We start from the raw sequence: 27,232 nt of genomic DNA, 5'->3' as shown, positions 1-27,232 counted from the left end.
CTCTCTCTCTCTCTCTCTCTCTCTCTCTCTCTCTCTCTCTCTCTCTCTCTCTCTCTCTTTCTCTGTCGTCCTCGCTGTTTCTTTCTCTCTCGTCCTCTTCCTTCCTCTTTTCCACCGCCCCACGTCGCGCTCGGTATGTTAATGTCATTCTTCCGAAACCCCTCAGCTCCGATTCGAGGTACTAGCCCGGCCAGGTTTTTCGTGTCGGAAAGGATGTCGCGTCTAATTGACGAGTGGCGGACGTATACACTCCGCCGTGGAGCGAAGAGACCTCGTCGGCCGACGGTGCCGACATGTGTCCGAGGTGTCCGAAGCAACGTTCTGCCGTGTCTTATTATACACTGGACACCCCGATATTTCGACGGATCGCGGCAAATACTCGCCGGCACTCGGACTGCACGCCAGAAAAAGGAGCGACTACGTCGCGCACCACCACGTCGTCGTTTGAGGCAAGAGGAGAGGAGGTCCTCTCGTGGATGCATGACGCGCGATACTCGTGGAATTTCCTCTTTCGTTACTTTTGGTTACATAAAATCCATTTAGAGAAGATATAATATATGTCTGTGTATAGACAAAATATAACGTCCTCTTTCGCGGGGCGTCAATCTTACTGCAATAACGTAATTTTGTTAACTTGTTTAGTCGAATTGATATTGAAGTATCCAAAGAATAGTAATATGAATAGAATTTCTATAAACAAATTTGAAATAAACGCATTTCGAGACGCGCTCTATAGACGACGATGAACCAGTCCTCATCAACGTCACCGTGGACACAGCGCGGGTACGGCTACGTCACAGAAACAATTGCGTTTAATTGATTCACTGGGAGGAGCACAGGATCTCATGAACAAAGAGAGAGGGATACTTTTCGCTCGTCGATGCGAGCGGTGCGTCGCGGACAGGGAGCTCGTTAATGATTGGAAAAAGGCGCGCTCAAAAGCGACGGACAGGTATACCATTCGAGACGCTGTCGAGACGTGGGCGAATCCTGCCGTTTATGGCGGCACGCTGCTCGAAAGATTCTATTCGTGTGTTCTAATAAGCTCTCACTCGCGCTCGGCGCGAGAGGCTCACGACCGTTTAGCGCGTGGGTGAGAACCTAGGTAGAGGAGAGAAGGGAAGAAAGAGGCCGGGGAGAGAATGGGATGGAGTTTACGTTACATCTCGGAACAATGAGTCCCCTCCTTCGACACACTTTACATGTAAATAATCGGAAATATCGTAAATTGCGGTAATAACGATAACAACTTGTTCCAAGTGGAAACAGAAGTAGGTACACAGCATGGGGACGGAAGGAAGAAACAGCTGTACACGTTTCATGCGGAAAGCACGATCTTGTCATGACGATGCTCAGGACCCAAGGAGTTCGCGCGCGTAAAAGAGGGCAAAAAAAAAGGAGCGGTCGCGAAGAAGGAGTTCTGTTATCGTGACGTCGCACAGCGCGGCGGAGTAGTAGGTGTTCGGCCTTTCGAGTGGGTGTCGCTCCTCCGTGAGGAGAGTACGCTGCAACGGTGACATCATCGACCGCGTAGTCAGCTGACTCGACTTAGATGGAGCGAAAGAACGGAGAAAAGTGCGCCGCGTAATTGCCGCCGCAAGTCGTCGTTCTCATTATTATTATCCGCGTTATCCATTAGGAGTGACCTCGCCGAACGGATGTCAACCTGATGGTTCGAGAACCCCGACTGTTGTCATTGTTGTCGCGCGTTCGGAAACGCGTGGATCGAAGAAGATCAAGCTTATGTAACACCCGTGTGCACAGCATTGTTCAACTCGCGAATTTTGCGATACAGAACCGACGACGATGGCGACGAAAATTTGATTTTCTGAAATTACCGTCGACGATATCTCGATATCGCGTTGTTGCACACCACATAAACCATGAAAAATACATTCGTAACAGAACAATCGAGAACGAAGTCGGCAATGACGATAGAAAACTAGAGTGAACTGAAAAAAATAAGAACTAATTCGCGTACAACGTTCCTCCTTGGCTCTTAATCCGGAACGTCCCTTTTCCTTTCTTTGCCCCACGAGGGGAAAACGCGAGCGCTCCTCGTCCTGGGATGCCTCCACGAGGCCGTCCACGGGCGCAATCTCCACGCCGACCCGGAGGTATCGGCGGACCTACGGCGAAAGCCGTCGTCGCAAGAAAGCCGAACGGCTACGAGGAATACGGGGCCGATAGTAAATTCAAGTGAGACATTGTCCCTCGATCCCTTCCCCCGTGCCGGTTTCGAACAGGGTGGTCCCACCGCGAGGCCGCAACGTCGCATTCCCCATCGGCCGTATAACGAGCTCTCGAGGCACTGTCTCGCGCGCGCTCCTTCAGACCTGGTCACTCGCTCTCCACTTGCTGCCCTTCTTCCCTTCTCTCTTTCTCCAGCTCTCTCTTTCCCTTTGCGACGGCCGCTCCTGGGTGTTCCACGCGTCAGACGAACTGTATCTTCGCGGGGAGTAATCCCTAACTCGAATAAATTGCATTTCGTTGACCGGTGCGCGCGTACACCGGGACTGTCGAACGGGTAGCTATTCGCGGCATTCGCTCATCTCGGCTGAGATTCGCGGAGTTGTCCCGCTTCTTCTTCCCCTTCCGCGTCCTGGCCTTGCGCGAGGATAATTTCTGCGTGTTAGAGGCCGTCGAGAGACATCGTTAACTCAATATTATAGACAGCTGTGTCTGCAATCTGGAGAGGTGAGCGCAGATACACGGCGATCTTGATTAATTGGCCGAGCATGAATAGGTATGGGGAAGAGGCTCGCTAATTACAAGTCGCTGATGGACATTGGTTCGACCGGATTTCAGCATCTTATTTGGCAATTGACGGCCCGCGTCTCGGCGGCGCGCGTAACGTTACTTCGGGATCTAGAATGGTAGCTGCGACATCGTTGTCGCCTTTCGCTCGCCGGTGACTCAGCTGGCCGAACGGTACGCGCGAATATTGAATGACAATCAGGCATATTAAATCAAGGTAGCGACGTGAGCCGAGGGATCGTTAGCGGCGGCGTGTTCTCACGCGAATCCCGAGAAGCGAACCACCTTGAACACCTCGATATCGCGGTAATGAAGCAGCCGATGCGCCAACGTCCGCGATATTCGCGCGAGCATATCCGACGGTGCTCACCATCGGTGCTGTCCACGATCATTCTCCTGTTTTCCTCATACGTGAGAACACTCTTGTTAAAATTGCTCAAAAATCAAGGTGGAAAAGTACAGACCTTTTCGTCTCGAACGGACGGGAGGGAAGGAAGAAGCGGAGAAATCAAGAGAGCGCCGGCGGACGATTATAACTCGCATAAATCCGTGGCCCGCGCTGTATTAATCGTCGTGTGTCGAGGAAGAGGAAGGAAAAAGCGAGAGACGAAGATTTCGATTCTCATTACAGATACGTCCCGGCGAACGAAACGATCCGCGCCTCACCGGCTGGAACTTTAATGGAGGCCCCTCCGATTATATCCGACGCGGAAAAACACGCACGCGCGCGCGGGCGATGATCGGACAGAGAAAGGGGGATAAGAAGAGGTGGCGGTCGATCGATCGATCGGTGGCCACGATCGCCATAAGGCGAGAGAGCCAATCATAATTATTGCACCTGTTAACCCCGGGAGCCGAGCGAGCCGATGGTAATCCTAGATACGAACGGCACCGCACTCGTGAGAGCAACCCGCGATTTCATTCAAGAGAGAAGCAAGCGAGCCTTTTAATGATGCCAGCGAATCCGCTTGGGTCACATCGTCTTAAGCTCGTATCACACTAACGATTGACGACTGCATCTGCGTCTACAATTGTCTCTTAATCAATTAGAAAGGAGTTGCTGACGATCGCGATTCGTGATTCTCGTTTAGGCATCCGTGTATTTTTCAAGTCGTCAACAGCTCCTTTCTGACTGACAAGAGACAATCGTAGAGGCAATTGTCAAAAGCTAGTGTGCCACGGGCTTTAACGGAATTGTTTCAGACGTTGTCTGTGTAACGTTGAAGTGATCTTAAAGAGAGAACTTTTAAAGAAAAAGAAACAGAAGCATCATTTATTATGTGCTCTGGGATCAATCCCCTCAAATACGCTAAAAAAGCATATAATAACAGAAGCAGACAATTAAAATTAAATATAAATAAAAGTGTTCATAATGTAAAGAACAGTGTAATTAATTATAAAATGCTTTAAGAAAGCTATTAGCCGAAAAGAAACAATTAGTACGGGGTAATTATAAATGAGTGAGTACGGGAGAAAGAGAGACAAAAATCCAGATAGTCCATGTCCAAAACATTAAAAGGTCAAATAAACCAGATGGTGGCAGCCGTCGGAGTTTCCACCCCAAAATGCACACCCGATCCTCTCATTCTTCTGTCCGCGAGCGAGATGGCGGACGAACTTCGCGAAACGCCGCGGTTCCGCGCGTCCTGACGCGACAATAGTCGATTCGTTACCTCGCGCCTGCGAGCTCCCGGAAAGTGGCGGCTCACGAAGCCGCATAAATCAGGAGAAGAGGCAGTGAGTAGGTAAGCGAACGATGCACGATAAGAAACTCTCCTCCGCTCGCTCGCCGCGGCGCATTCGTCTTCGGCGGAAATCGCGCCGCTGTTGAAAGCTGCTTCCGCGCGCGGATCGTGCTCGCGCGCGGATCGTGCCCGTTGGATCGCGGTTAATCGGACCGACGGCCTTTATTCGGGATGGCCGCGATCGCTGTCCTTGTATGGGCCCTTTCGGCGCAGGCCGCCGAGTAGGCGAAATCATCAATTAGCTTGAGCGAACCGCGCGATTGCGATCATCGCGTTCTTTACGCTGCGTCATCCTCTTGAAAAAGAGGAGACGGCGAAGGGGAAGGAGAAGGGGAGGAATGTAAGATAGATGGATAGACATTTATTCGATCCTCGAGAAGGCATTCTCTGAAGGATCCGCTGGCGAGGCTCCGCGTACGGCTGTTGAATCGGCCGACTTGCGCGTGTGCGATATTAATCATGCTAATCGAAAATTTAATACCGTATACAGCAGCTCGTCGCGAATACCTCGATATACACATCCCGTCGCACACGATAATCCCGTTTACGACTCGTCGGACATTCCGTCCTAAGCGCGTTAAATTTTCATGGCGGATCCAGTGACAGTTAAAGTCGTGCAAAAAAACTCCCGCGGTTAAGAACGATCGCGTCTCATTAGGTCCTGATAAGCGCGCCGCGGCACCTTAAATATAAAACGAGTTTATCGACGGGAGAGCAAACTGTTCCACGAAAGTGATGTCTCGACGACGTGATATCCTGGATTCTGGAGCTTTTGGGCCGATAAGCGCGACGTGTAAAAGGCGAACACCGAACCGAGCAATTACCGCGTTACTTCGCGACGAAGCAGTCAAGTTACGCTAATGTATCGGCGACATCTCGTGAGAGAAAGGCGATCGCGTCGTTCTCTCGTCGCATTATCGTGTCTCTCCGCTCCAGGATCTCTTTTACCCTGGAAGCCGCTGTGTCCAGAAGCGAGGGGCGCGCATTCCGAGGCTGATCTCAATAAAGTAATCGATTTATAGCGACGCGACATATCAATGCGCGTTCAATTAGCGCAGTGAATACACGCTTGTTACTCAGGCATTGGTGTCGTAAGTCGGGCATCGAGTAGAAGGAGGAGAGTAAATGCGCTCTTCTAGATCATCAAGCGAGTGGGTTGAAAGAGAAGAGAAAGACTTGCTACATTTTGGATTCTGATGCACTCTCAAGGGAGAAATTTTTCCTTGTAAAAAGTTTTTTGTCAAAAATTCAAAAATCGATACATCAAAAAATCTTATTTAACAGTCAGAAATCGTCCACCTTCAATGCGCTATTAAAGGATATATAAAGGCATGACTTAAGAAGACAATTCCGACGCAATCTGCGAATAATTTGCGCTGCCTCTTTCGACGGAATTGCGCGTTTTGCTCTCTCTTAAGCGCGCTCGCGTGATCATCGTGCCGTAAAGATCTTTAAACTATAGCCACTCGCGAAATCGACGCGTAGCAAAGTCCCTTTAACGCAGCGTGTGCCATTCACCGCGAATGCACCGTGTCGTTCAATCTCATTAGACGGCTTAAAGCAGCGCGCTGTCGAGGGACACGCGTTGCCCGCGCCTTGATGTTTCTATAACTCCGCGACTTAAGACTCTTACTCGCTGCAATTTCGCCACGAATGTCGCGAACGTCGACGTTCCTCGCTTCTTCCTCGGCTGCGAGGACATCACCGTAAGCGGATTAGCTCGCTCGACGGCGGCTCGATTTCGCGACTTTATCTGGATACAGCTTTTTCTGCTTCCTCTCGATGTCTCTCTTTCTGCCTGCACCTTCTTTCGCGAGAGGATTAAGCAGAAGAGCACTCGATCGTCCCAACCAAGGGACACGAGTAAAAACCACGAGGAGAAAAGGAGAGAAAGAGTTACGAGAGCTGAGCACACTCGAAATGACACTGGATCGGATTAACCCCAAACTCGGCGACATATCTTCCCTTAAGTTACGCACTGATCCACTCCGGAACAAAATCCGCATTTTCGACACTCCTTTTTTTTGCTCTCTCATCTTTCTCTCAGTAGTTTCTCTCTCTCTCTCTCTCTCTCTCTCTCTCTCTCTCTCTCTCTCTCTAAGTCTCTCGCTTTCCCGCTTAAACCGCTGCGTCTACCTTCCATAAGGGCCTCGCGAAGGATTAGCGTGACTTCAGATAGATATCGCGAAGGATCGACGAGAAAATGACCGTGAACTTCGTCCTCGCACGAAGAAAAATAATTAATCCTCGTAAGCGCGAGGGCGGGAAGAGGAGGATTAAATCGAGAGAGGTGGACGTAGCACTACAGAGATCGTGGCTTTGGAGAAACCTCGCTGCAAACGTAATCCCCCATTAAAGTAAGGTATTCGCGAAGGAGCGCGCGTGATCGATCGCATGTACGCGTTGCTATGCATGATCGCACGAACGCCACGAATACACGCGCGCGCTGATTGTGCCTTTAACGATACTTGATAGCATTTTTCGTCTCGCGATGCCCGTAAGGGAAATTAATTTCATTTTATCCTCATAACTTTGGGAAATATCCTGTTTCGTGGGAAAAGATACATGACATTTCTGAAGCGGGCAGGCGGTCGGGCCGAAGCTTCTCCCGATAACATCGCGAAGGGATCACGTGGAAGGAATCCTCGGGATTCTTACCTGACGTTCGGCCAAGGACGCTGAGGAAAAGTCAGCGGGACTCCGAGAAGTCGCATACGTTCCGCCTGGATGAGCGATGAACGTAGCAGTGGGGTTGTTTCTGCACATTTATAAGAAGCTGCCGGCAACACCGTGATAAATCAAACCGATGCCCGGCGCAGCAGCTAGGGCAACGCGGAGGAGGGTTCGCGGCAGGGAGGCGCGAAGGACGAGGAGGAAGAGAGAGCAGGGTTGAACCGGACTCTCGTGGGGTCAGATCAACTTTCGTTGCTACGCCGGGGAGAGCGAAGGTACGCGGGCAGGCAAGAGAGAGAGGCCGCGTCGAGGTCCCAAGATGAATGCCGAGTAGCGGAGGAGAAGGATTCATCTGCATTCCTGGCTCTATGAAGGATGCCCCTCGTCGCTCTCGATAATTAACGGCCTCATCGTCAGCGAGGATTCACGCGCGAGCACGCGAGTGCCAGCCTCGCGATAAAACTTTACGCGTTTCTTTTCTTTTCATTTTTCTCTCGATCGAAGACACACGATAAATTAGCGATGGGATAGTGCGCTTTACCGCGGCCGCTCGTTATCGTGTGGCAATTGCGGGGCTTGTTGGCGATCGCGAGTGTGACTCGTCGTCCCGCCGATAATCTCCTACGATCATCATCTGCGCTCATCGAAGCGACTCAAGTCGGCACGTTCGATCGTAGATCACGCTAGCATGAAGAAAGTTTCCACGGCGGTCATTATGGCAACGATAATGCCTTTATGATATAACGGGACCTTTATTACGCGTCATTGACGTGGTAAGAGATTTCTAGGCTGAAAGGAACGTTAGGCAGAACACGTGTTTATGTTGCACGAACAACACGTAGCCTTGAATTGCGCGGTGAAGGACATTACGTGTTACATATCGTGGTAGCAGGGTTATTATCTCAAGGCCGTAAAAATTCGGTGGTCTCTTCGTGTCTGTCTGTGGTGTTAATTCTGTGTAAGAACAATTATCTCTCTCTCTCTCTTTCTCTCTCTCTCTCTTCTTTCCTGTCTTGTCGAGCCCAGTGCAAGTTGCGCGATCGCAAGCGAATTAATGACGGGGTGCTAGCTTGACCGTGCCGCCGAATGATGTCTAATTCGCTTTCAATGAACTTATCGATTTGCAACGCTAATCCAACAGGCGTCCGCGGTGCGACGTACGTGTGCAGCGACGTTTACATTTTTTACAGACGCGTTTTCGATGCACAGCTGTCGATAAAGTCTCGCTTAACCCGGACTGTGTCGGGATGCATTACTTCAAATGACTGGCGAGCTGCCAGAACGGGATTATACTCGCGGTAAACGCGTGTGTAATGATAGGTTTCTCGATTGCGCGCGCGCGGGACGTGGCACGGACCACGGCGCCCTTCAATGATGGAGCCTCATTCTCGGCGAGTCGAAGGCCCTCACGTCGGAGGCACCAAATTGGTGCCCGTCGCGAATTGGCATAATAACGGGTATCGTGCCGCACCGATAGCTCGACCCGAAAGATCAAGTTCGTGCTTACCCGGGTCGAAATTTAGATTCTACATCAAGCCCGCAAGTATTTCGTAGAACTTGTAGGCTAGAAGAATTTCGAAATATAGTCGGGGACTAAAAGATTGTTTGTAATTTTTGGCATAAGTTTGTGAACTCCCTACATTGTTTAATGGGAGAATTCGTTTTCCAACGAGAGAATGCTCTCGTTGAGCAAAAATTATGAGTTTACAAACTCACCTCAAAAATTACGGACAACCTGTCTATAGACTATTGTGCCCCTTTGATGCTACGAAAACAGAAACTTCCTATATAAGCAGACGATCGATCGAAATAGACATCTTGATAATAATAAACATTAAGAGGAAGAAACGTGAGAGAGCGTACACGCAGAAAAATATTATTCTACTGCTAAGAAAATTCCAAAATTTTGTCTCTAAAATTTAATATTCCTAATTGAAATGCTAAACTTACTAGAATTTAGAATATATTTTGAATAAATTCAATACTCATGATAAACTCTCTTACCGTAGATTTGCGTCAAAGACCGACTCGTTTAATTGCGGCGAAGCGACGAAGGAGCGAGTACTCGTTGCTTTTCGTCTGTTTTTAATTATTTTCTTATTTATTTCCCAAGGGCATATAGTCTTTTTCCTTTTTGGATAGCTAAAACCGCAGTTTTATATAATCTTCTTACGTCACGTGTTTTGAGGGTAAACAACAACATCTGGTATCGCGAAATCCCGATGCGGAATTCCCGACGCGGCGTAGAAGCGCGAGTTTTACGATCGTCAGTAACAAGATCGACACAAACGGCGAGCGGGCTCGAGGGAGTCGAAGTGTCTCGATTGTAAACGAGAGTTTGACGCAGGTTCCCTCCTTCTTTATGGCCGGTTGGCTCCATTCGTGCTTTCGCCATCTGCCCCCTCGGCCGCGGTCCTACCCTTGCGGCCCGCGGCCTCGTTTCAGGCCCCATTGTCCGCGGCGCGTTTCAAGATGCCGCCGGCGGCTTTAATGAGAATTTTAATTACCCAATCCGGCGCTCTCTCGGGGCCCGCCGACGAAACGCGGAGCCATCCGAGAAGCGAGATCGCCCCTGCTTGCTTGCGTAAGCAAGCACCGAAGTCTTGCGACCGACCGTTCCGGTCCCTAGATCGGCCGAAAAATCCAGTGACGAAATTAGATGACGTGATGCACTCTCGTTGGCCTTTTTGACGAAACTCGCTTTATTTGCACCGGATGATTTTACTCGTCGAGATTGGTTCAGGAGTCGCGGATAATCAAGCGTGTCGTATTTTAACAAGTCTCCAGCGTAACATGTTCGAAATTCTTGTCGACGTAGCGCACGACTAGAGTAACTTCTCGTGATCATCAACGTCATTTTTAAACCGCTGCAACCATGCGGAGTACAGCACGATTTTCTCCGGCCTGTCCACGTGAGCCCACGGCGAAATGCTTCCGATTACACTTGACTGACTCCCACTAAAGTTCGCGCGCAATTCGCTGAATTTCACATCAGTTCTCATACGCATCTTCGGATCAGCTGACTTGAGACCAGCCGAATCATTTGGCTTCTTCGGAGGATCGGTTGATCCTGCGGGATTTCTTTTGTCGAGGGCCGACTTGGACTTGCGCGGTCGATTTTCTTGGCGATTTTTCGTTGACAAGTCGCCACTCGCGCAAGTTTGCTTTGCAATTTCGATCGCCGCCACATTTTTGGTTGTCTTAGCCAACTTGTCTGCGGCTCGACGCGCAAAAGGCGGCGTCCCTCTGCATTTTTTTTCTATCGAATCTGTGAGTGGATTGTGGTCCTTTATTTTCCAAGTTGGATCTGACTTCGTTTGCGAAGATGACTTGGTTGTATCAGTGACTGCGAACGATTTTTTTCGTTGTATCATTTGTTTGTCCGTAAGTTCTTTAAAAGGATGTCGAGTATAGTTGAACTCAGACGACTTCAACTTATTTAATTTTCCCGATTTCTGAGTCTCCATCATTTTTGAAGCACTGATACTTGATGAACTTTTTTGACTATCTTGCTGGAATCCTTTTGTGTTCTTAACAGGATTTTCATTCCGCGCTTTAACGTCTACGGATGCCAAAAGGTCTTTCGCGATTGGATCATCTTTCTCCTTCAGGATAATCCTCTTCGCTTCTGATTTCTCTGCCTTGTCCCATCCTATTTGTTGTAGTCCCGCTGCTTTATTGATCTGCTCTCTCTTTAACGTCGTTTTGGTCATGCACTTCTTCGATGTCGAATCCGATGAGTTCCATAAGATCTTCATGACTTTTGGAGATGGATCTCGAATCTCCTTCGCTCCGCTGTTTAATTTCATCGTTGATTTTCTCGATGACACCTTTAAACCATAATCGATCAGGCTGCCGTCTTCTCTTTTCTCAAGCGGCTTCATATCATCTAGAATATCTCTTACTTTCACTTTGCTCGTGCTGAACGTATCGTCGATCGAATGCGTCTCCTTCAGCGGGTAGTTACTTTTCTTTTCTCGATCTTGCTTTAACGGGGAGTCCTGCGTATCCTTTGGCACTTTGAACTTTTTCGGCAGGACAGATGTCTTCTTGACATGCGTATCGAGTTCTCCGCTCGCATCATCATGCTTGTTCTGTAGATTCGTTGTCTCAAATGTAGATAATGTGACCGGTTCTGTTCGTTTGACACTTGAAATTGCCTCGCCGTTTTTTTCCGTAACCTGCGTCTGCATGGTTTTAATTTTGAAGCCGTCTCTCATAACTTCGGAAGTAGAGTCGAGATTCTCCCGATTCGGTTTCAGTCTAAATAACGACGGATAATAAATAGTCGGTTTGAATTCTTCGCGTTGCTGCAAAGAGTGAGAAATCATATCGCTGGAATTATTTGCAACCGCAGCTGTGTTGTTCGTCGATTGGGCTGGTTTCATCGATGGCTGGTTTGGTAATTTATTTTCACTCCAATCTGCCGGTTTGCGACCGTCCTCCTTCTTCCTCATCCTGTTGAAACCGTCCGAGGACGACCACCAGGGAATCATATTCGTGGGAACGCGAGTGTCGGAAGATTCGTTCTTATCGTGCTTATTCGCACCCGAGTATCGAGGATTCGTGATCTTTCTCGCATATAATTTCCCACCTTCCGTGTCGTTCGCTCTCGCGATCGTCGAAACGTCCGATTCGTCAGCCGACAGATTCCTCGTTGTCTCACGTTGAGCTTTCGAACTTCGACTCCCACTTGAGATTCTACGTCCGTCAATCTTCCCCTTAATCGCACCAGCTTTGATATCCATTCGGACGGAAGTGCCGCGTAGTTGCGCGTTGTCGTCGTTGTCGAGAATCGCGGAAGGGACTCCCGCAGGGTTCCTGAGAAGAGAACGAGTCGCGGGAGCTTGCGGCGATGGCGTCGACGTTGTGCTTGTGATCGTCGGCGCATTATGCGGTCGGTCGGTGCTTCCCTTGGTCGATTCGTTCTGGAAATTGGCGGATATTTGCACGTTCAATATCTGCTGCATGCTGGAGTCGCTTCTCCGGCGCAGCTCGTCCTCCGCTCGGCTCCTGCTGGCCGCGTCGTCCTTGGCGAACGGTACCCTGATCTCGATTTTGTCCGGCGAAGTCAGCACGTCTAGCCTCTCGGTGCGCGCGACGATGCTCCTCAGCTCGGAAACCGGTTTGCCGTTGATTGAAAACTCAATCTGTTTGATCGGCGCGGAGTCCTCGCTAATCGAAATGCGCATCGGACCGAAGTCGCCGCGATGCCGCAATGCGCTGTTTGCGCTTTGCCGAATCGCCGGCGCGTTCCACTGAGCCTCGTTGGACCGTGCAGATGCCTTCTGGTTAGATCGCACGACGACGGACAGCTCCTCGGAGGCGAGTTTCAGGGGACTCGACAGTCTAGCCGAGGCCGAGTCCACGTTGATGGACACGACGGACTCTTTCGCGGACGGCACCATGTGCAGCTCGACCTGCGGCTGCTTCGACGCGCCGGTACTCGTTGACACCTGCGTTGAACTCTGCCTCGACGTCTCAACGGCAACACGGCTTGCCTTTCGCGGTATTCCCTGCGAACTGTTCGTACTGCTGGCATTTCTCGCTGGAGCGGCGAAGGGCTCGAGAGAATTCCTCGCCAACAACCTTGGTGTTAAAGCACCGTTCGATGCGACAGAGATGTTGTGCGTGGATTTGCTGCAGTCGGCGACCAGTTTCACGTAAGAGCGATCCTTCGACTCGGTAACCTGAACGTAAGTCTGATTCGTAGCTTCGGTGATGTTCTCCGTGCTGTCGTGTCGGATGGAGCGATCGAACGGGTCGGAAAGGGGCGAGTCGTTTGCTCGACTTTTACTTGAACTTACACCGCCCCGTTTGACAATATTTTTCATTCGCTTGCCCAAAAACGGCGAAGTTAAAGTACCGAATGGACTCTTGCGTAATATATTGCCGAAACAAGTATCGTCGTTTCGTACAGCCGCGATGGATGTCTCACGGATAGCTTCGCTATAATCGGCTATCATCTGCGCGTATGATCGAGGCTGTCTCCCGACGGATGCGATGAAACTGCTGTTGCGATTTGCGTCATTTATCGTCGTCTGCAGCATGCGCCGTTTGCTGGTAAATTTGACATCTTGTTGAGTAGAATAGTAGCGCGCTCCTCTCGCTACACTTTCCAACGATGATTTCTTCAACGACATCGATTTGGTTTTGCTGCGCTGCTTACAAATCGTTTTGCTCCCTTTCGAAACGAGCCGCGCGCTGCCTTGGCGCAATTGCGCCGAGTGTTTGACACCGGTGCTATGACTTCTCTTCACTGCGGATAATGAATCGTATGGACAAACATGTCAATAATTATTTTAGATGAAAACATGTTACATACATTCTTAATATTCATAATATGTTAAAAAAATCTGAAGTGACAAGATGAGGGTGCAATTTGGTTAGCTTTCGAAGTGTGATGCAACGTATACTAAATATTTATGAAAAATGAGACGCTCCTCGAGAGTGCAGATTTACGTAAGAAATTTCGACAGGGAATTGACGCGCAAATTATTTGGATGATATTTACCGGACGGGACGTAACGAGGGACGTTTACACCGAGGATGTGCTTTAGACGATTCATTTTCGACGACACGATCGGCGCGGTTAAGTGCGAAGGACACTCGTTTGATTTGGAGCTGTCGTCAAAGACGAGTCAGCTGAGCGATTTCTGACGGGACTATTTACTTTTCGTACGAAGACACATAATGCGCGGACAAAACTGTCACGAAAATATCATAAGAGACAAACGAACCGCGCGAGCTGCGAGAATAGATTTGTTCGCATTGCTGAGTGTATGAAGTTGGCACCCCACTTTTTGAAATTTATAATTTTGAAAGTTGTTCCAAATTGTTCTCACTTTGTACCACATTACTAGGCTTAAACGACGAAGCAATTTCACTTTATTTTGTCATGACATTTTGTAATTATTTCCGCCAATTTTCAAATCGATTTTTTTACGAATTTTCAGAGAACGGATGACGCTACGAGTCTCATACTCTAAAACTATAATTCTTAAGCCTAGCACAACTCAGAACAAAAAGATCTCGGTTGGAACAAGAAAGGAAGCATGTGTTTACTCTTGACGTCGAGTACTATCAAATCGATTTTTTTACGAATTTTCGGAGAACGAATGATCTTATGAGTCTCATACTCTAGAACTATAATTTTTAAGCCTAGAACAACTCAGAACAAAAAGATCTCGGTTGGAACAAGAGAGATAGTATAAGTTTACTCTTGGTCCGATAGACTGTTTGTCAAAAAATTTTTTTTAATCTTTCGGGCTTATAATTAAACTGATTGATTTGTGCTTTTGGAACAATGTTTGGAACAACTAGAACAATCTATATCGGTATCGGAATGCTTTATTTTCAAAAAATGGGGTGCCAGGTCAAAAACATTTTTTTCATTTTTTGGACTTATAATTCAACTTACGGATTTGTCCTTTTGGAACAATGTTTGGAACAATTAGAACAATCTATTGCGGTATCAGAATGTTCGATTTTCGAAAAGTGGGGTGCCAGCTCAAAAAATCATTTTTTTTGTTTTATTCGAAAACCGTTTCGAATGAAGCAATATCACTTTGGAACAATATGGTAAAAAGTCAGAACAATCTTCTGGAACAACTTTCAAAATTATAAATTTCAAAAAGTGGGGTGCCAACTTCATACACTCCGCGTTGCTTGCACTCTTGACTGTTATACTTATTGCACACTGGCCTCTTTTTAGAAAGAAGAATTTTCATCGGATTTCGCTCATCGTGTCTGGTATGCAACGGGCATTAGGCGCAAAGGTGTCAAAAGCAACGCGAACAAACCTGATACTTCAATTCGTACATTACAGATTACTGGTCACATTTGCATTTTATTCAGTCTTATTCAGTCTTATTCAGTTTTATTCAGTCTATATTGCAATTCTAGAAAAAAACGTAAAAACTCGTAACATGTTTTCGTAAGACTTTTAAGAACTTATGAGTAGATCTGCAATTCTATGCGGACCGTATGTCATATGATAACTTGTAAATATCTACGATTATTTTTTTTAAGCTACGATTTAATGACTTTACGATTTATTCGTATATTTGCTTAGAATTGTAGCATTACTTTCACAGTCGTTGCTATCGATTCATACAAGTGGCTTCGCGCTCAACGGGACCTCTGAGCGCTGAAGAAACGCCTTGACAACGATAGCAATGATAATAATAAGAATCGCCAAATTTGCGCGCGCGCGCGTTTGCAAGTTCGAAATTCGCGATGCGAGACACATTTCTACGAGCCCATTATCGACGCCTCCGCTATCAAAAAATGACACCGATTTGCCGCTTCTCAAAGCAGCGACGCGCATACGTCGAGGATAGATCCCAGGGATAAGAATCCGGCGCGACTTTAACACGCGGCCCTCGGAACGGCACAATGCCACGGCGGACACGTTTATCTTCGCGATCTCCTTTTGCGCGCCGCTTCGACGGTTTATCTTCGACTACCATTCGCCTTCTTCGCGACGGTCTCCTCCGCCGCTTCCTCGCTCGATTCCCCGACGGAACCGTCAATTTGCGATCCGCCGAGAATCGGCGAAACGCACCCGACTGCTGGAGGAAGCATTGATTAGCCCCACGGTGTAATCTTACCTGCAGAGGTAGAGGCAATCGATTCTTTCTTTCTCTTTCCCCAAGCAGAATTCCCGGCTACCTCCTCGTGCACAGATACGTGCGTCCGAGGAAGCGACTCTTCACGAGCTCGAACTTTGCTCGGGGAGTCACGATGCGGAACCGCACGAAACGCGCGGAGGTCGAGCCGGCAGAAGTTCTCCATGGCTCTCAGAAAACCCGGCGTGGAATCCTCACGAGAGCGAGGAACGATCGTGAGCGGCGATCTCGGCGATTTCGTGGCGCGTTCCCGGGCTCATGTCGGTCTCGCTCGTGTTGTGGCCGCGATATCTTCTCGTCGAGCCCGTGGAAGCCCATCACGAAGTCACGAACGTTATTAAAGCGAGCCGCAGACGTGATTCGGCTATCGCTAGGAAGCCGAATAGATGTCTAACGAGCTGCTACCATTTCTCCCCTTTGCACTCGTGCCTCTTTTCTAACACCATGTTTTTCTAAAGGCCGGTTTTTCAATGGTAGTTTAAACTTAGATTTCAACTTAAACTCTGTTTAAACAAAACAAACGCATTGTTAGAATAAAGTTTAAACTTGAATCAAAGTTTAAACTGCTATTGAAAAACCGGCCCTAAGTCGCTCGCCTTCCGCGTTATTGCTCGTCTCTCCTTCGCCCTCGCGCTCTCGTCAGTCGCGGGAGGATGCGATTAGACGCGCGAATTTGACTCGGATGTACCATTAGCTTGGAATCGGCTATATCGCGGATTCCCTTTCTCTCGTCGGAGCTCTCGACATTTCTCAAATGGCACAGCAATTTCGTGCCCGAATAATCGGTGTTCACGTCCGCGAGTAACAACGCCGGCTTTATAGCGTGCGATCATGCAACCCGTTGCTGCAAGGACTGCATGAGATCAAATGCTGAGCCTTATACGGCCCAGTGGGAAAGTGAGCCGACGTTAGGATCCGGGCGGTTCGTTTAGCTGGTTAAATAGAGACTGTTTTTGTCAGTCGGCGAACCGCGGCGATTGTGCGGACTTCTAAGTCAAATCTCTGTCTCTCGTGGCGGATGTAAAAGGCAATGCGCGCTCGACGAGAGAGAATCGCGCGCGAAGAGTGGGAGAAAAGAGTTGCACTCTCTGCCGGGAGGAGATGAACGTTCTCCTCGAGAGAAGCATCGCGTAACGAGATTCAGACAACTGACACGTCCTTCGCCAACCCTTTGCACCTTCCAAAAGAAAAAAACGGTTACTCTCGGCTCACGTTATCGCGCCTCTTAATCGGACGTTTGTACATACCTCCGATAACGCGTCGCGTCGCGACGTGTGCACACCTTGAGGAAACACCGGCCTCTCGAGGTGTGAGGAAAGATCAATGCAGGAAGGGTCGCGCATACGCTCGTGGAACTGGCGTGTCACGCGAGATAGCGTATTTCATTTCGGAGTTTCATGCGACTCGCCTTCCCTGCCGCTTGAGACTCGGAGCGAGTTTCACTTTTGCTCAGATTATTGACGATGATAAAATGGCCATACGATACTGGCGGGAGTATCGCGTACGGATAAACAGCAGTAAATCATGTCGCTCTGTCCGCACTTCCTCGACGGCGATATTAGTCTAACGAACAGTTTATTAGATTTCTCCCGGGCTCTCTTACGTCGCGCGTCAACTCGGCCTCGTTAGCATCGAGACGTCCAGACTCCACGACGTGCGTACCCATGTATCGTAATCAAAATATTAATGGATATTACACAAGGGAGTGTGTCTGACAATTATTGGCACACCCGTTGTATGCAGATAGAAAACATCAAACTCACAGCATAAAATTCATCTACCATTTCGCCAATAACTAGGCAAAAATTTTGAGTTGTTAATTAAAGAAGATTGGTGAACACAACGGGTGTGTCAATAATTGTCAGACACCCTGTAGAGACGGCAGACCATACCGCTCGGAGTGAACTTTCACGTCGGAGCAGCTCTCGTAAAGAGCATACTCTTGTAATAATAATTTCCGGACCTTCGTTTTCGCGTTCACCTGACCCTTCACCGCTAAAAGTGCACGAGAGAGCGCTCTTGAATAAAACCGTCACAGCGGCGGAACCCGCGAACAAATGTAACCTCGCGCGTACGTCGCGCGCGGCACCTCTCTTTCGTGTTCACGGGCACACATTGTTGCCCCAGGCTCTTCAATTGCTTGTCTTCCGGCGCACATACGCACTTCTCGCGCGCCCTTATATCTCGCCGTCGCCATTGTCGTGGCGGAGACGTTACACGGCCGGCGCTGTTAAGAACGGGCGACAGAAACGGGCGGGGAGCTTTCACCCGCATACAAATTGATCCTTTTTGCCTCGCGTCCGCACCGCCTTGCGGCTAAAAGTCTCCCTCGCGCGACCGCCGAAAAACCGGCCCGGGCTACACACAGCCTACAAGGGGGTTGTCGCGTTTTGTGGAAACAATCAGCAGGTTGTCGCGAAACAAGGATATGAATGCATAAGGAGCGCAGTTAACACGGTTGCACGCCGTGTTCGCCGACTCTTCTTTTTTTGGTTTCGGACCCTCCCTCAAAGGACGCCGCTTTTGTGCCCGGTTCCGGCCGGGCGAGGGGTCGGCGGGGGCCCGAGAGAGGGCGGGAAGACGAAGGACGAAGGAACGTAGGTCCTCGGCGAGACGATATATACGACATCGACGTCGCCGCATGGCGGTGGTGAGAGTTCCTCCTCGTTTTATTGTCTCCTGGACACTCCTCGACGTCCACGACGCTCTGCATTCGGCATTTCGTCGCTCGTCCTCCGAGGATTCTCGCCGGCTCCACGAGAGGAAATTCCAGGCTTCTTGTGTGCCAAGAGAGATCTGAACCAGGATCGCCTGCTCCGCTCTCCGAACCGACACTTGTCAGTGAAATTAATCACGTTTTGTACCGTTAAACGTAACAAATAATACCTTCGTCTCGGATTTTCTCTTTGGTCATTGTGTTTTGTTTTATGTTATATTTCTCTTCTTTTGACGATATCGTGTCACCGTTATCGTGTATGTTACACGTTTGTCGTCAACGTAGCAAATATCGACAAGAGAGCAAGAAATTCCAGTCGATGACTCGGTTTAGACTTAACGCGGAAAGATTTTCTTCTTGTGCTCGCTCCTCTCTCTCTCTCTCTCTCTCTCTCTCTCTCAGTAAGAGCGACTTTTACACGCCACACCAAGTACCACGCCTCTTAATCTCCCCTTGTGGATGTTGATAAAAAATTGGTACGATCGGCATATACGTCAGTTTGCGAATAACAAACCTTGAGAGCTTCGAGGCTGATGTCGGATTCGCAGGGTGCCTTCGACGTTTATTGCTTATCGGATCGGGCACATGAGAGGGGTAGATTACACGCAGGTACAAGTTGCGAGAAGTTAACGAGGTCCGAAGAACGGGTACGCCTCGAACGATCGGCGATTAGTCACCGCGGGAAGTATCGAGGGGCACGTACTGATCTGTTTGGCGCAACATTGACAAATGCACTTCGCTCGTGAGGTGCAAAGTAGAAAGAGATCCTTCGGGCTCGACCCTTGAACGCGTTGCTCAATTCGGCTTCTCCTTCTGGGAGTTCCGCGCGTCAAAACATGGACAGAAACTATTTTGTCTCTCAACTTTATATCTGGCTATTATCGTTATCTGTCTGTTGTCATTTGTGTCACGTCTAAATACATCTCATGACACATTTGTGCGGTAATCTTGAATCTATGACATCGCGTGACACGTTACTCTGAGGTTAAAATGACCTTGGACAAGCAGTACCTTTCGTTCAATCGAAGACAGCGCGCTCCTATAAATAGAAACGCACCAGGTCCATGTTCGGAGTCTGACATACTTGGCTCGCGTTGACGGAGACCCGCGCGGATATTGTTTATGACGTTACAACCGCATACGGTCACCTGTAACCGGAGCTGATGCCACTTTGTTTCTTATCGCGAGCGTGAGTTATTAGATTTCGAGGCTCGCTTAATTGCAATGATGTCCCAACGCCGAAACGTCGAGGCGCGAGCGCAAGAGAATCAAAATAGATATCGCGCGTCTTTTCACCCGCGCAGCAACGTGTAAGTTGCTTCTTATTATGTCGTGTCGTAAAGATGTAATTTTATTTTGTCACAGGAGAGCGTTAATCCTCTCGCACGGTTTCGTACGGGTCGTCCTGGGACCGCCGCGAACAACAGGATTAAGCTCAAACTATATTTATAGCGCGGCTGCTGTGTTTTTTGCATCATGGTCGCGCAATTAGATAGATAGCTATAAAGAGAGGATTAAAGACCCGTGGACGATAAAAATTCGCACGAGCCCCGGCTATCCATCCATCCGTCTGTGCAATTAAGCGCAGCGTCGACGGCGCCTCGGTCTTTTGAGTTTGGGTTAATTCCGCCATTCGAACGGTATGCCTGCGAAACCGGTTCGCAGGCTCGTAATTCGTGCCGTGTCTTCGCATTTCTGACGAAGTCGCCAGCGCTATGCAAATGCTTATCGGCGATTTGCAGATGTAACCTATCAGGAACACGCTCGTTATCCTATACAAAACTCAAGAGAGACGTTCTTGAAAAAGCGGGGAATCCATTAACTACTTAAAGCCCGCTAAATGCCGTATCAGCAGATTCTTAATCGCGATTAATCGCAAGAGTTACTGTTACAACGTATCAATATATTAACCCGACGTTTATTTCAATACAATTTCTATGCTTAAACTTTTCAACTCTGGTATCATCGGCTACTTAGCATATCAATCAGATGAACGCACACGAAATGACATTTTGCGTCTGGAAATTGATAAAAGATCGAGAGTTTCTCAGGAAAGGCCGAAATGTTGATTTCGCCATGTCAGCTGTCGCATAAAAGGAAGGTCGATTATCGCAACGTTTCGTGCGCATTTCGTGCACCTGTGTGTCCACGGCGCTAAGATGAACCTGCCCCCTGCGGAAATCAATGACTCGCTTACAAAACAACCGGACTCCCGCGCGTCGTGCGAACTTAGCTCGGTTTTGCGGAAATGCGCGGCCTTGTACACGCGATGCGTTACGATCGGCCGTTACCCGAGGCTGCACCCTGAGGTCTCCCCCTCGGGACATTTCTCCCACGTCTTTCTCGTCAGCAGACAGCGTGGTACCGCGGCGACCGAAGGAGAATCGTGTCGGTAAGGGCGAGGGGGAGCCAGCGGGACAATCACGAGCCACACGATCGGGTGTCGCGTCGCCGATGGCTCGTCGCCGGCTACTGATCGTAATTAATAGGGACGATCCGAAGGGACAACCTTAACGAGATACCTGCAATCAGACCGCCGCAGTCGCGCGCGCGCGCGACTTGGTCGATGTCATTTGTTTAAGTTGATCCTCGCTTGTCACGCCCGAATAAGGTAACTCGTGTTCGCCGCTCCGCGGGGAGTGCGAAAGAACAAAGAGGGAGTCGAGTGAGTGTCGGGATGGTCTCCCCGGATGAGATCGACGACGGGGAGGAGGATAGAGATGGAGGAAGGGACACGAGAAAGAGCGAAAGAGAGGAGGAGAAGGAGGATGAGGAACGAACAGGCAAGCAGACACCTGCTGTTAGCTGCATTGTCTTCCTCTCTTTTTCGATTTTCGCCCCTTCTTCCTCCGCCTTCACCCCTTCGTTTTCCTCCTCTTTGTTTCTTCTTATTCTTTCTTAGGCAGCTCGCAGAGCCTCGTAGTCGAAGGTAACCCTTGAACGAGGCGATGACGCAACAACAACTGCCGGCCTGTGAAAGGCGGGTGAATGTTTTTTTCGTGGTTACGCGTTTTTTCTTCAGGAGGAATCAAGGGACCGAGACCGAATGTGAGATCCTTTTCTGTAGATGATGATACAAATTAAATCAGGGAGTCTGATCGCGCGATAAAAACGCGAGATTAAGCGTTTAGCCATCGCAACGAGCGCTCCTTTAACCCATGTTAGTCACACGAAGTGCCTTAAATGAATTACGAAAGTACAGTTTTTCTAATAGTAATTTATCATCGAAGAATCTTAAATAATCTTATTCTTAGGTTAAATCCTCTTATATAGCCTCAAGAGGATTCTCTTCTAAAACCAAAAGGAACATATCCTAACACCCAAAAAAAGAATTCTAAGTTCCAAGATGCTATTTCCTGTAATAATTTTCTAAAAAGAAATTCTTACCGAGTCCTCTTTTGAAATGAGTTATTAATAAAAAATTTATCAGATATTATTTTAAATTTTTTCCTCTTGAATTAAAAGAACTATGTCCATATGCAACAGAATTATCTCTCACTAGAAAAAATTCCTATTAAGAACAAGACTTGTGTACCGTGGATGTAAGACGAAATTCCTGTAACTTTAAGAGTATTCTACTTAGAATACTCTTTAGACTACATTTTCCTTTTAATTATAGAATAATCCACTTGAGGTCATGTAAGAGGATTTTTGCTAAAGATAAGATTCTATTCTGCTAAAGATAAGATTCTATTTCTTTGGGTAATAGGATCATGAACGAATTTATTTTCTGGAGACGAAGCTGACGGCTGAATTTACCACATCGCGAATCACGCTTAAAGGAAATTGACTAAACATTAACAGTTGTCCGGGATGGACATATTTACGATACTGTCGTGCTATTCATTAGAACACAGCTACACAACGCATAGTGCATACAGTGTGTGATACGATCGGGGATGCATGCGTGACATAATTCAGACGTGTATAATGAACATCGTTACTGGGGTTGTTTAGGAACACGTGCTCGTACAGGAGGCATACCAATCGGCGTAACTCATCGTAGTGGCTGATAGCTATTGATTTACACGCGTAACTCGCGAAACATAATTCTCTGAGAGTGCTAATGGAAATAAAGGCGATTTCAACGGTGGGGGATGATGATTTACGCTGATTGCCCTTCGCGCCTTATTTCGTTTGAGAAAAACACAATCGCATCTTCACCGAGCGTGACTGTTGAAGTCTCCGTTTCTTCAAGCTCTCGAAGTCTCAATTTTCCTGCAAAGCGTACAATTTCCTATCCCGGAAAAATTTGGATGATATAAAGGAAAATCGAGAACACAGAGTCGACGGAGCGTTTTCGACAGCCGCGTTTACCGCTAAACGATCCTCTCAGCGTAGCTTTTCTTTTAATTGCAAACTCTTCTCGTTTCAGACAGTCGTGACAACTTTAACTTCACCGGACATGCGACATGCACGGTGAAGAAGGGAAAGCTATGGCAGCGGCGGAAACGGTTCTGCGCAGCACCTTCGGTCCTCTCCTCGTTCATGACAGTCGACGGGCCCACGAAGCAGAAGAGGGATTCCTCGCTCAGGTCACCTTGACAAGGCCTACGGGTTCGTGAAGGGCATGAAAGCTCATCATGTTCAACCACCGACGCGGGCTACAAGCGCTGTCGACCTGCAACCTCCTCGGCGTGACATTCCTCCTACTGATCGTCGCCGGTAGCTACGATGTGTCAGCGGATCTCAATTCCGAGTTCGTTAAAGGGAAAAGTGAGTCTTGCCGCGACACTTCCGCCTGGAAGTGCCGTTTGCACAGGTTATGATCGCCTTACGACACCGAATGTCCGATCGTGATTCCTCGTTCTCATGCAAGGCAAAGTCGGCGCACAGACGCGACGCACCGCGATACACTTAACGAGAAACGGAGAGAAACAGATATTCAGTAACTATCGAAAGCGCGACGAGAAAAATAGTCACGCATTTCTATAAAGCTAATGTAATTTTTAACGAGTTTATAGTAAATGTCGAGATCTTATCATTGAAAAATATTGACAAAACGCACACGCAGTTATCCCGTCGCTAAATGACTCTGTGTTGTGTGTACATCAGAATCACGATTAGATAACTACCACGTTTGACGTAAAGGCGATGATGACGCGTGGGCAATTATTATTTTAGTAACCATACTCGCTGTTTGCTTCGCTCGTAACATCCGGAGCGTTCACGTTCGGAGCGACAGAGCCTCGCCCGTACGTGAACGCGTCCCGCAATAAAAGAGGAGCTCGCGAGCATCGGTGGATGACGACGACGACGACGACGACGACGTGGCGATGGCAGGCTAACGTAATTTATCGGCGCATACGAGCGCGTACTGCGAGTGAGCTTTTTTTAACGGAGCACGGTACGTAGTCCGCTCTTTCTAGCGGAGAACCCTCGGTCGTAGATCATCCAGACGGTGCTGTCTGGAAAAGTAGAAAGCGAAGCGGTGTGCCGGCACACGGGCGTGGGCGTCGCTCGGTCGGTCGGAATCCCTTTTACTCGAATCGTATCTGGAAAGTACCGTTCTACCTCCTATCTGAAGAGGAGAAAGGAAGAGGATGAGGTGCTGGAGGAGAAGGAGGGTGAGAGGGAGAGGAAGCACGCGCCGCTTAAAATCTCGCCTCTTACCTTCCGTCTCTAGTCGGTAGGGTCTCTGACGTCGCGACGTCGCCGTGTAGGTGCATTCACGAGTGGTACTCCCGTGATCGAGAGCACGCTCTTGGCGTGGCCCGCGACGAGCTTGACCCACATAAGACGTGGTGTTTACGTCGGTGTTGATGACCGCTACGAGAGCTAGTCGTCGTCGCGGATATTATTGCGTTCGACGACCATCACGTCACGTGGCCACATACATGGTGACCATACATGCGCTTTTGCGAAAGCCGCAAGGTTCGGTAATCTCCTTGGCGCGATCTATATGATCGACTATGTCAGTTATGAATAATGAAAGTAGAATTGAATTATATGATAACGAGGAGAGATCATGCGCAGGGAAAACAATATATGATTGACTGGCACATAAATCTGGTTGTGCCAACCAGATTCAATAGTACAATACGAAACAATTAATTATTGTAATTGCTGCAATCACAGGCCGATTGCTGAATTACAATGACGATGTCTTCTTGCCCCAAACCAGAGTGTACCCATGGTAATTGTCACTCCAACCGATTTCTAGTTTCCACGAGCATATCACGCGCAGATTCATGCAGTTGATGTGCCAAAATAACTCAGCAATGAGTTGAGTCATATCGACTATACATGTTACCATCGTACAAAGATAACTAGAGCGATGCAACTACGCTGCTCACAATTAAATATTTCTGGTTATGCGTATATTTTTTATGCATATTTTTTTCCGTATGATATTATCCTCAGTGAGGTCCTTATGGATTTTAAAGCGAATAATAATTATAGAATAAGAATTCTAATAAATCCGCCGGGAAAGGATTGGATTTTTTAAAGATCTGTTTGAGTAACAATTCGTCCCACGTTAGATAAGTACGAATGAGGGAAGGGAGGAGGAGAATTGTCAGAATGTCTTCTCATTAATGCAATAACCGGAGCGTGGAGGCTACGCATTATGCAGCTTGCCCGGCGCGTGAACAGCCACCCAGAATTCGTCGCGGTGACGACGAGATAGCACCTAAAGTGGTCTCCATAAAGGTTTCCATTAAAATGATAAGCTCCGGGCCGATTTCTTACTATCCATTAGGCAGGAGTAAGCTCGCCGTGTTGCGCTCTTCGGTTTCTATTTTGTACGTTGCAGAAGAACGACGGGCAGGCGGAGAGAAAGGGACATGAACAATAATCCGAGAGAGAAAGCGAGAGGGGGATGAGGAGATTCGATGAGAGAGAGGAGGATTTGCCTTGGAGGGATTGTGAAGAGCCACGGTAAATTAATCGAGTCTCTTTATCGTCCTCAGCTTTTAAGGTATATCGCGTTTCGGGATAAAGCGTCTATCAAGAGGCAAGTGCAATCTCGATAATCCGCCGCGTGAGAACGCGAGGATATATTGCGCAGACGAAAGAAAAAGGATGGACGACACACTCGCGTCGTGTCCCGTTAGAAAGTCAAAATCCGATGAAAAATCGAGCGCCTCCTCGGAGCACAGTCCGATTTCGAAACACTTCTCCCGAACACACTTCGGCTTTGATCGCACCGACGTTCGCGCGAAGTCGACGTACCTGATGTTCATTAATTCGAAGCTCATCGATCTCCGCCTGACCTCGATAATTATTCCGCGTAACTCGCATTCGACGTTTCTCGTGATATATTTCTTAATCTGAAAGGTTAGAGGATCCTACCGCGTGTGTAGGACGGGATAAACAGGGTGAAGGTAATCGTGCGTGAGAGCGCACTTACGCTCGTGACGTCGAAGACAGTGATTTCGCTCATTACTTATGCATCGTGAGTGGATTAAAGAAACAACGAGAGGAATAATCATCACTCTTCGCGCATCTCGGAGTCATCGCGCTTGATACTTCTGCGGAGAATAAAGGAATTTTCAATCGACACCTCATAATCAACCTCACAAAAGAGCAAACGAAGTGAGTGACGAGGCTCGCGCTCATGTGGCCCTCGCTGGCCCCGCCGTTGCCTAGAGTCCTTCATTTATATCTCCAGCTTGGAGAATAATCGACGTGTGCAGCGAGAGATTTTATTCATTATGGCCCGCGGGGCCGCGCCGAGAAAAGTACCAGCGTCCTACTTGGCTCACACCTGCGTACCGATCTAATCCTCGAATCTCGGGGATTTCTCGTCCTCCCTCCGATCAGACTGGCCCGATACCGGCCGCCATCGAGTGTATCGTCGCCCGGGATCGTCGATATTAATTATTACGACGTTTCTTCTTGGGTGGCTAGGGGGCATCTCGCTTTCTCCGCTGTTTCTTTCGCCCAGCTCTCACCGTCTCCGACAGATCCTTCGGCAGATTGTATCTCTCAGCGTGTCCAGCGGGTAAATAAGCAGTAAGTAACGAGACGGGCCGTGCGCGGAGCAGGAAGAGAGATTATCGGGGCGTAAGCACGAGAGAAGAGAGCATCGGTGTGCGAGGCATACGCGAGATATCACAGCGCGTAATACCGTTTCCCGGGCTTGTGCGACTTATTGACGTTCGCGTCGACGTGCGCGTGTGCATAAGGACCAGAGATATCAGGGGACATCTGGGAGGCATGCCTTAATTGACCGCTCGGAGTATCGACGAGAGATCCCAGAGACGGATTGAGACATCGGATTTCCGAGGGACGTTCGCATTTTTTGCCCGCCATGAAATATGACCGCTCAATATGCTCGGCGCGGATTTATTTATGTACTGGAAGATCGCGTCGCTCCGGCTCCCAGGATCAGGACGACGTCCTTCTTCTCTCTCGCGTTCGCCTTTTTTTCTCTTCCTCTCCGTTTCTCGTTTCTACCGATGTCCTTGCTGAAAACGCTCATACGAGATTTCACACGCTTACGCTGAATATTCATTTTGAATACGAAGCGAAATTCCGTTTTCGCGGAAGCTGTATTGCCGAGGTGAGGAACGAGCGCGCGGAGATTGTGCAACTTTTCAATTGAAACGAAATTCCACACGGGGAGAAAGAGAGAGAAAGATTGCGTGCACACACGTGGTATAACAGATGAGCCGATTCTTATTAATCATTTTCGCCCGACGTCTCTCGCAATCTGCCTGGCGGGCGCTTCGCGGGCTCGTGGACAGTCCTGAGGTGAGATCGCCTGG

At 48.6% G+C, this 27,232-nt stretch overlaps 2 protein-coding genes across 3 annotated transcripts in view; one reads left to right on the top strand and one right to left on the bottom strand.

The window, feature by feature from the left end:
- LOC116853040 (epidermal growth factor receptor) overlaps positions 1–27,232 on the top strand; it is a 136,940-nt gene that overhangs the window by 90,055 nt on the left and 19,653 nt on the right. For both annotated transcript variants that reach the window (XM_032833897.1, XM_032833894.1), the window contains one exon: positions 22,897–23,237. In XM_032833897.1, the coding sequence (XP_032689788.1) occupies positions 23,105–23,237 (133 nt within the window). In that variant the 5' untranslated portion in view covers positions 22,897–23,104. The remainder of the gene's footprint in view (positions 1–22,896; positions 23,238–27,232) is intronic.
- LOC116853809 lies at positions 9,285–14,160 on the bottom strand. Its single transcript, XM_032835052.1, has 2 exons — positions 13,690–14,160; positions 9,285–13,434 (listed from the first exon to the last, which is right to left on the bottom strand). The coding sequence occupies exons 1-2, from the start codon at positions 13,742–13,744 to the stop codon at positions 10,001–10,003; spliced, it is 3,489 nt and encodes a 1,162-aa protein (XP_032690943.1). The 5' UTR covers positions 13,745–14,160; the 3' UTR covers positions 9,285–10,000.

Source organism: Odontomachus brunneus, unplaced genomic scaffold, assembly GCF_010583005.1.
Source record: "Odontomachus brunneus isolate Ranch 3 - 2012 unplaced genomic scaffold, Obru_v1 Obru_scaffold_006, whole genome shotgun sequence".
In the NCBI taxonomy this organism is placed as follows: Eukaryota; Metazoa; Arthropoda; class Insecta; order Hymenoptera; family Formicidae; genus Odontomachus; species Odontomachus brunneus.
This window is presented reverse-complemented; position numbering and strand designations above follow the sequence as displayed.

Coding starts and splice junctions, on each gene's coding strand:
- LOC116853809 (XM_032835052.1), bottom strand. CDS start 13,744: ATGAATCGTCTAAAGCACATCCTCGGTGTAAACGTCCCTCGTTACGTC. Junction 13,435..13,689: donor CCCTCGTTACGTCCCGTCCG/GTAAATATCATC, acceptor CATTATCCGCAG/TGAAGAGAAGTCATAGCACC.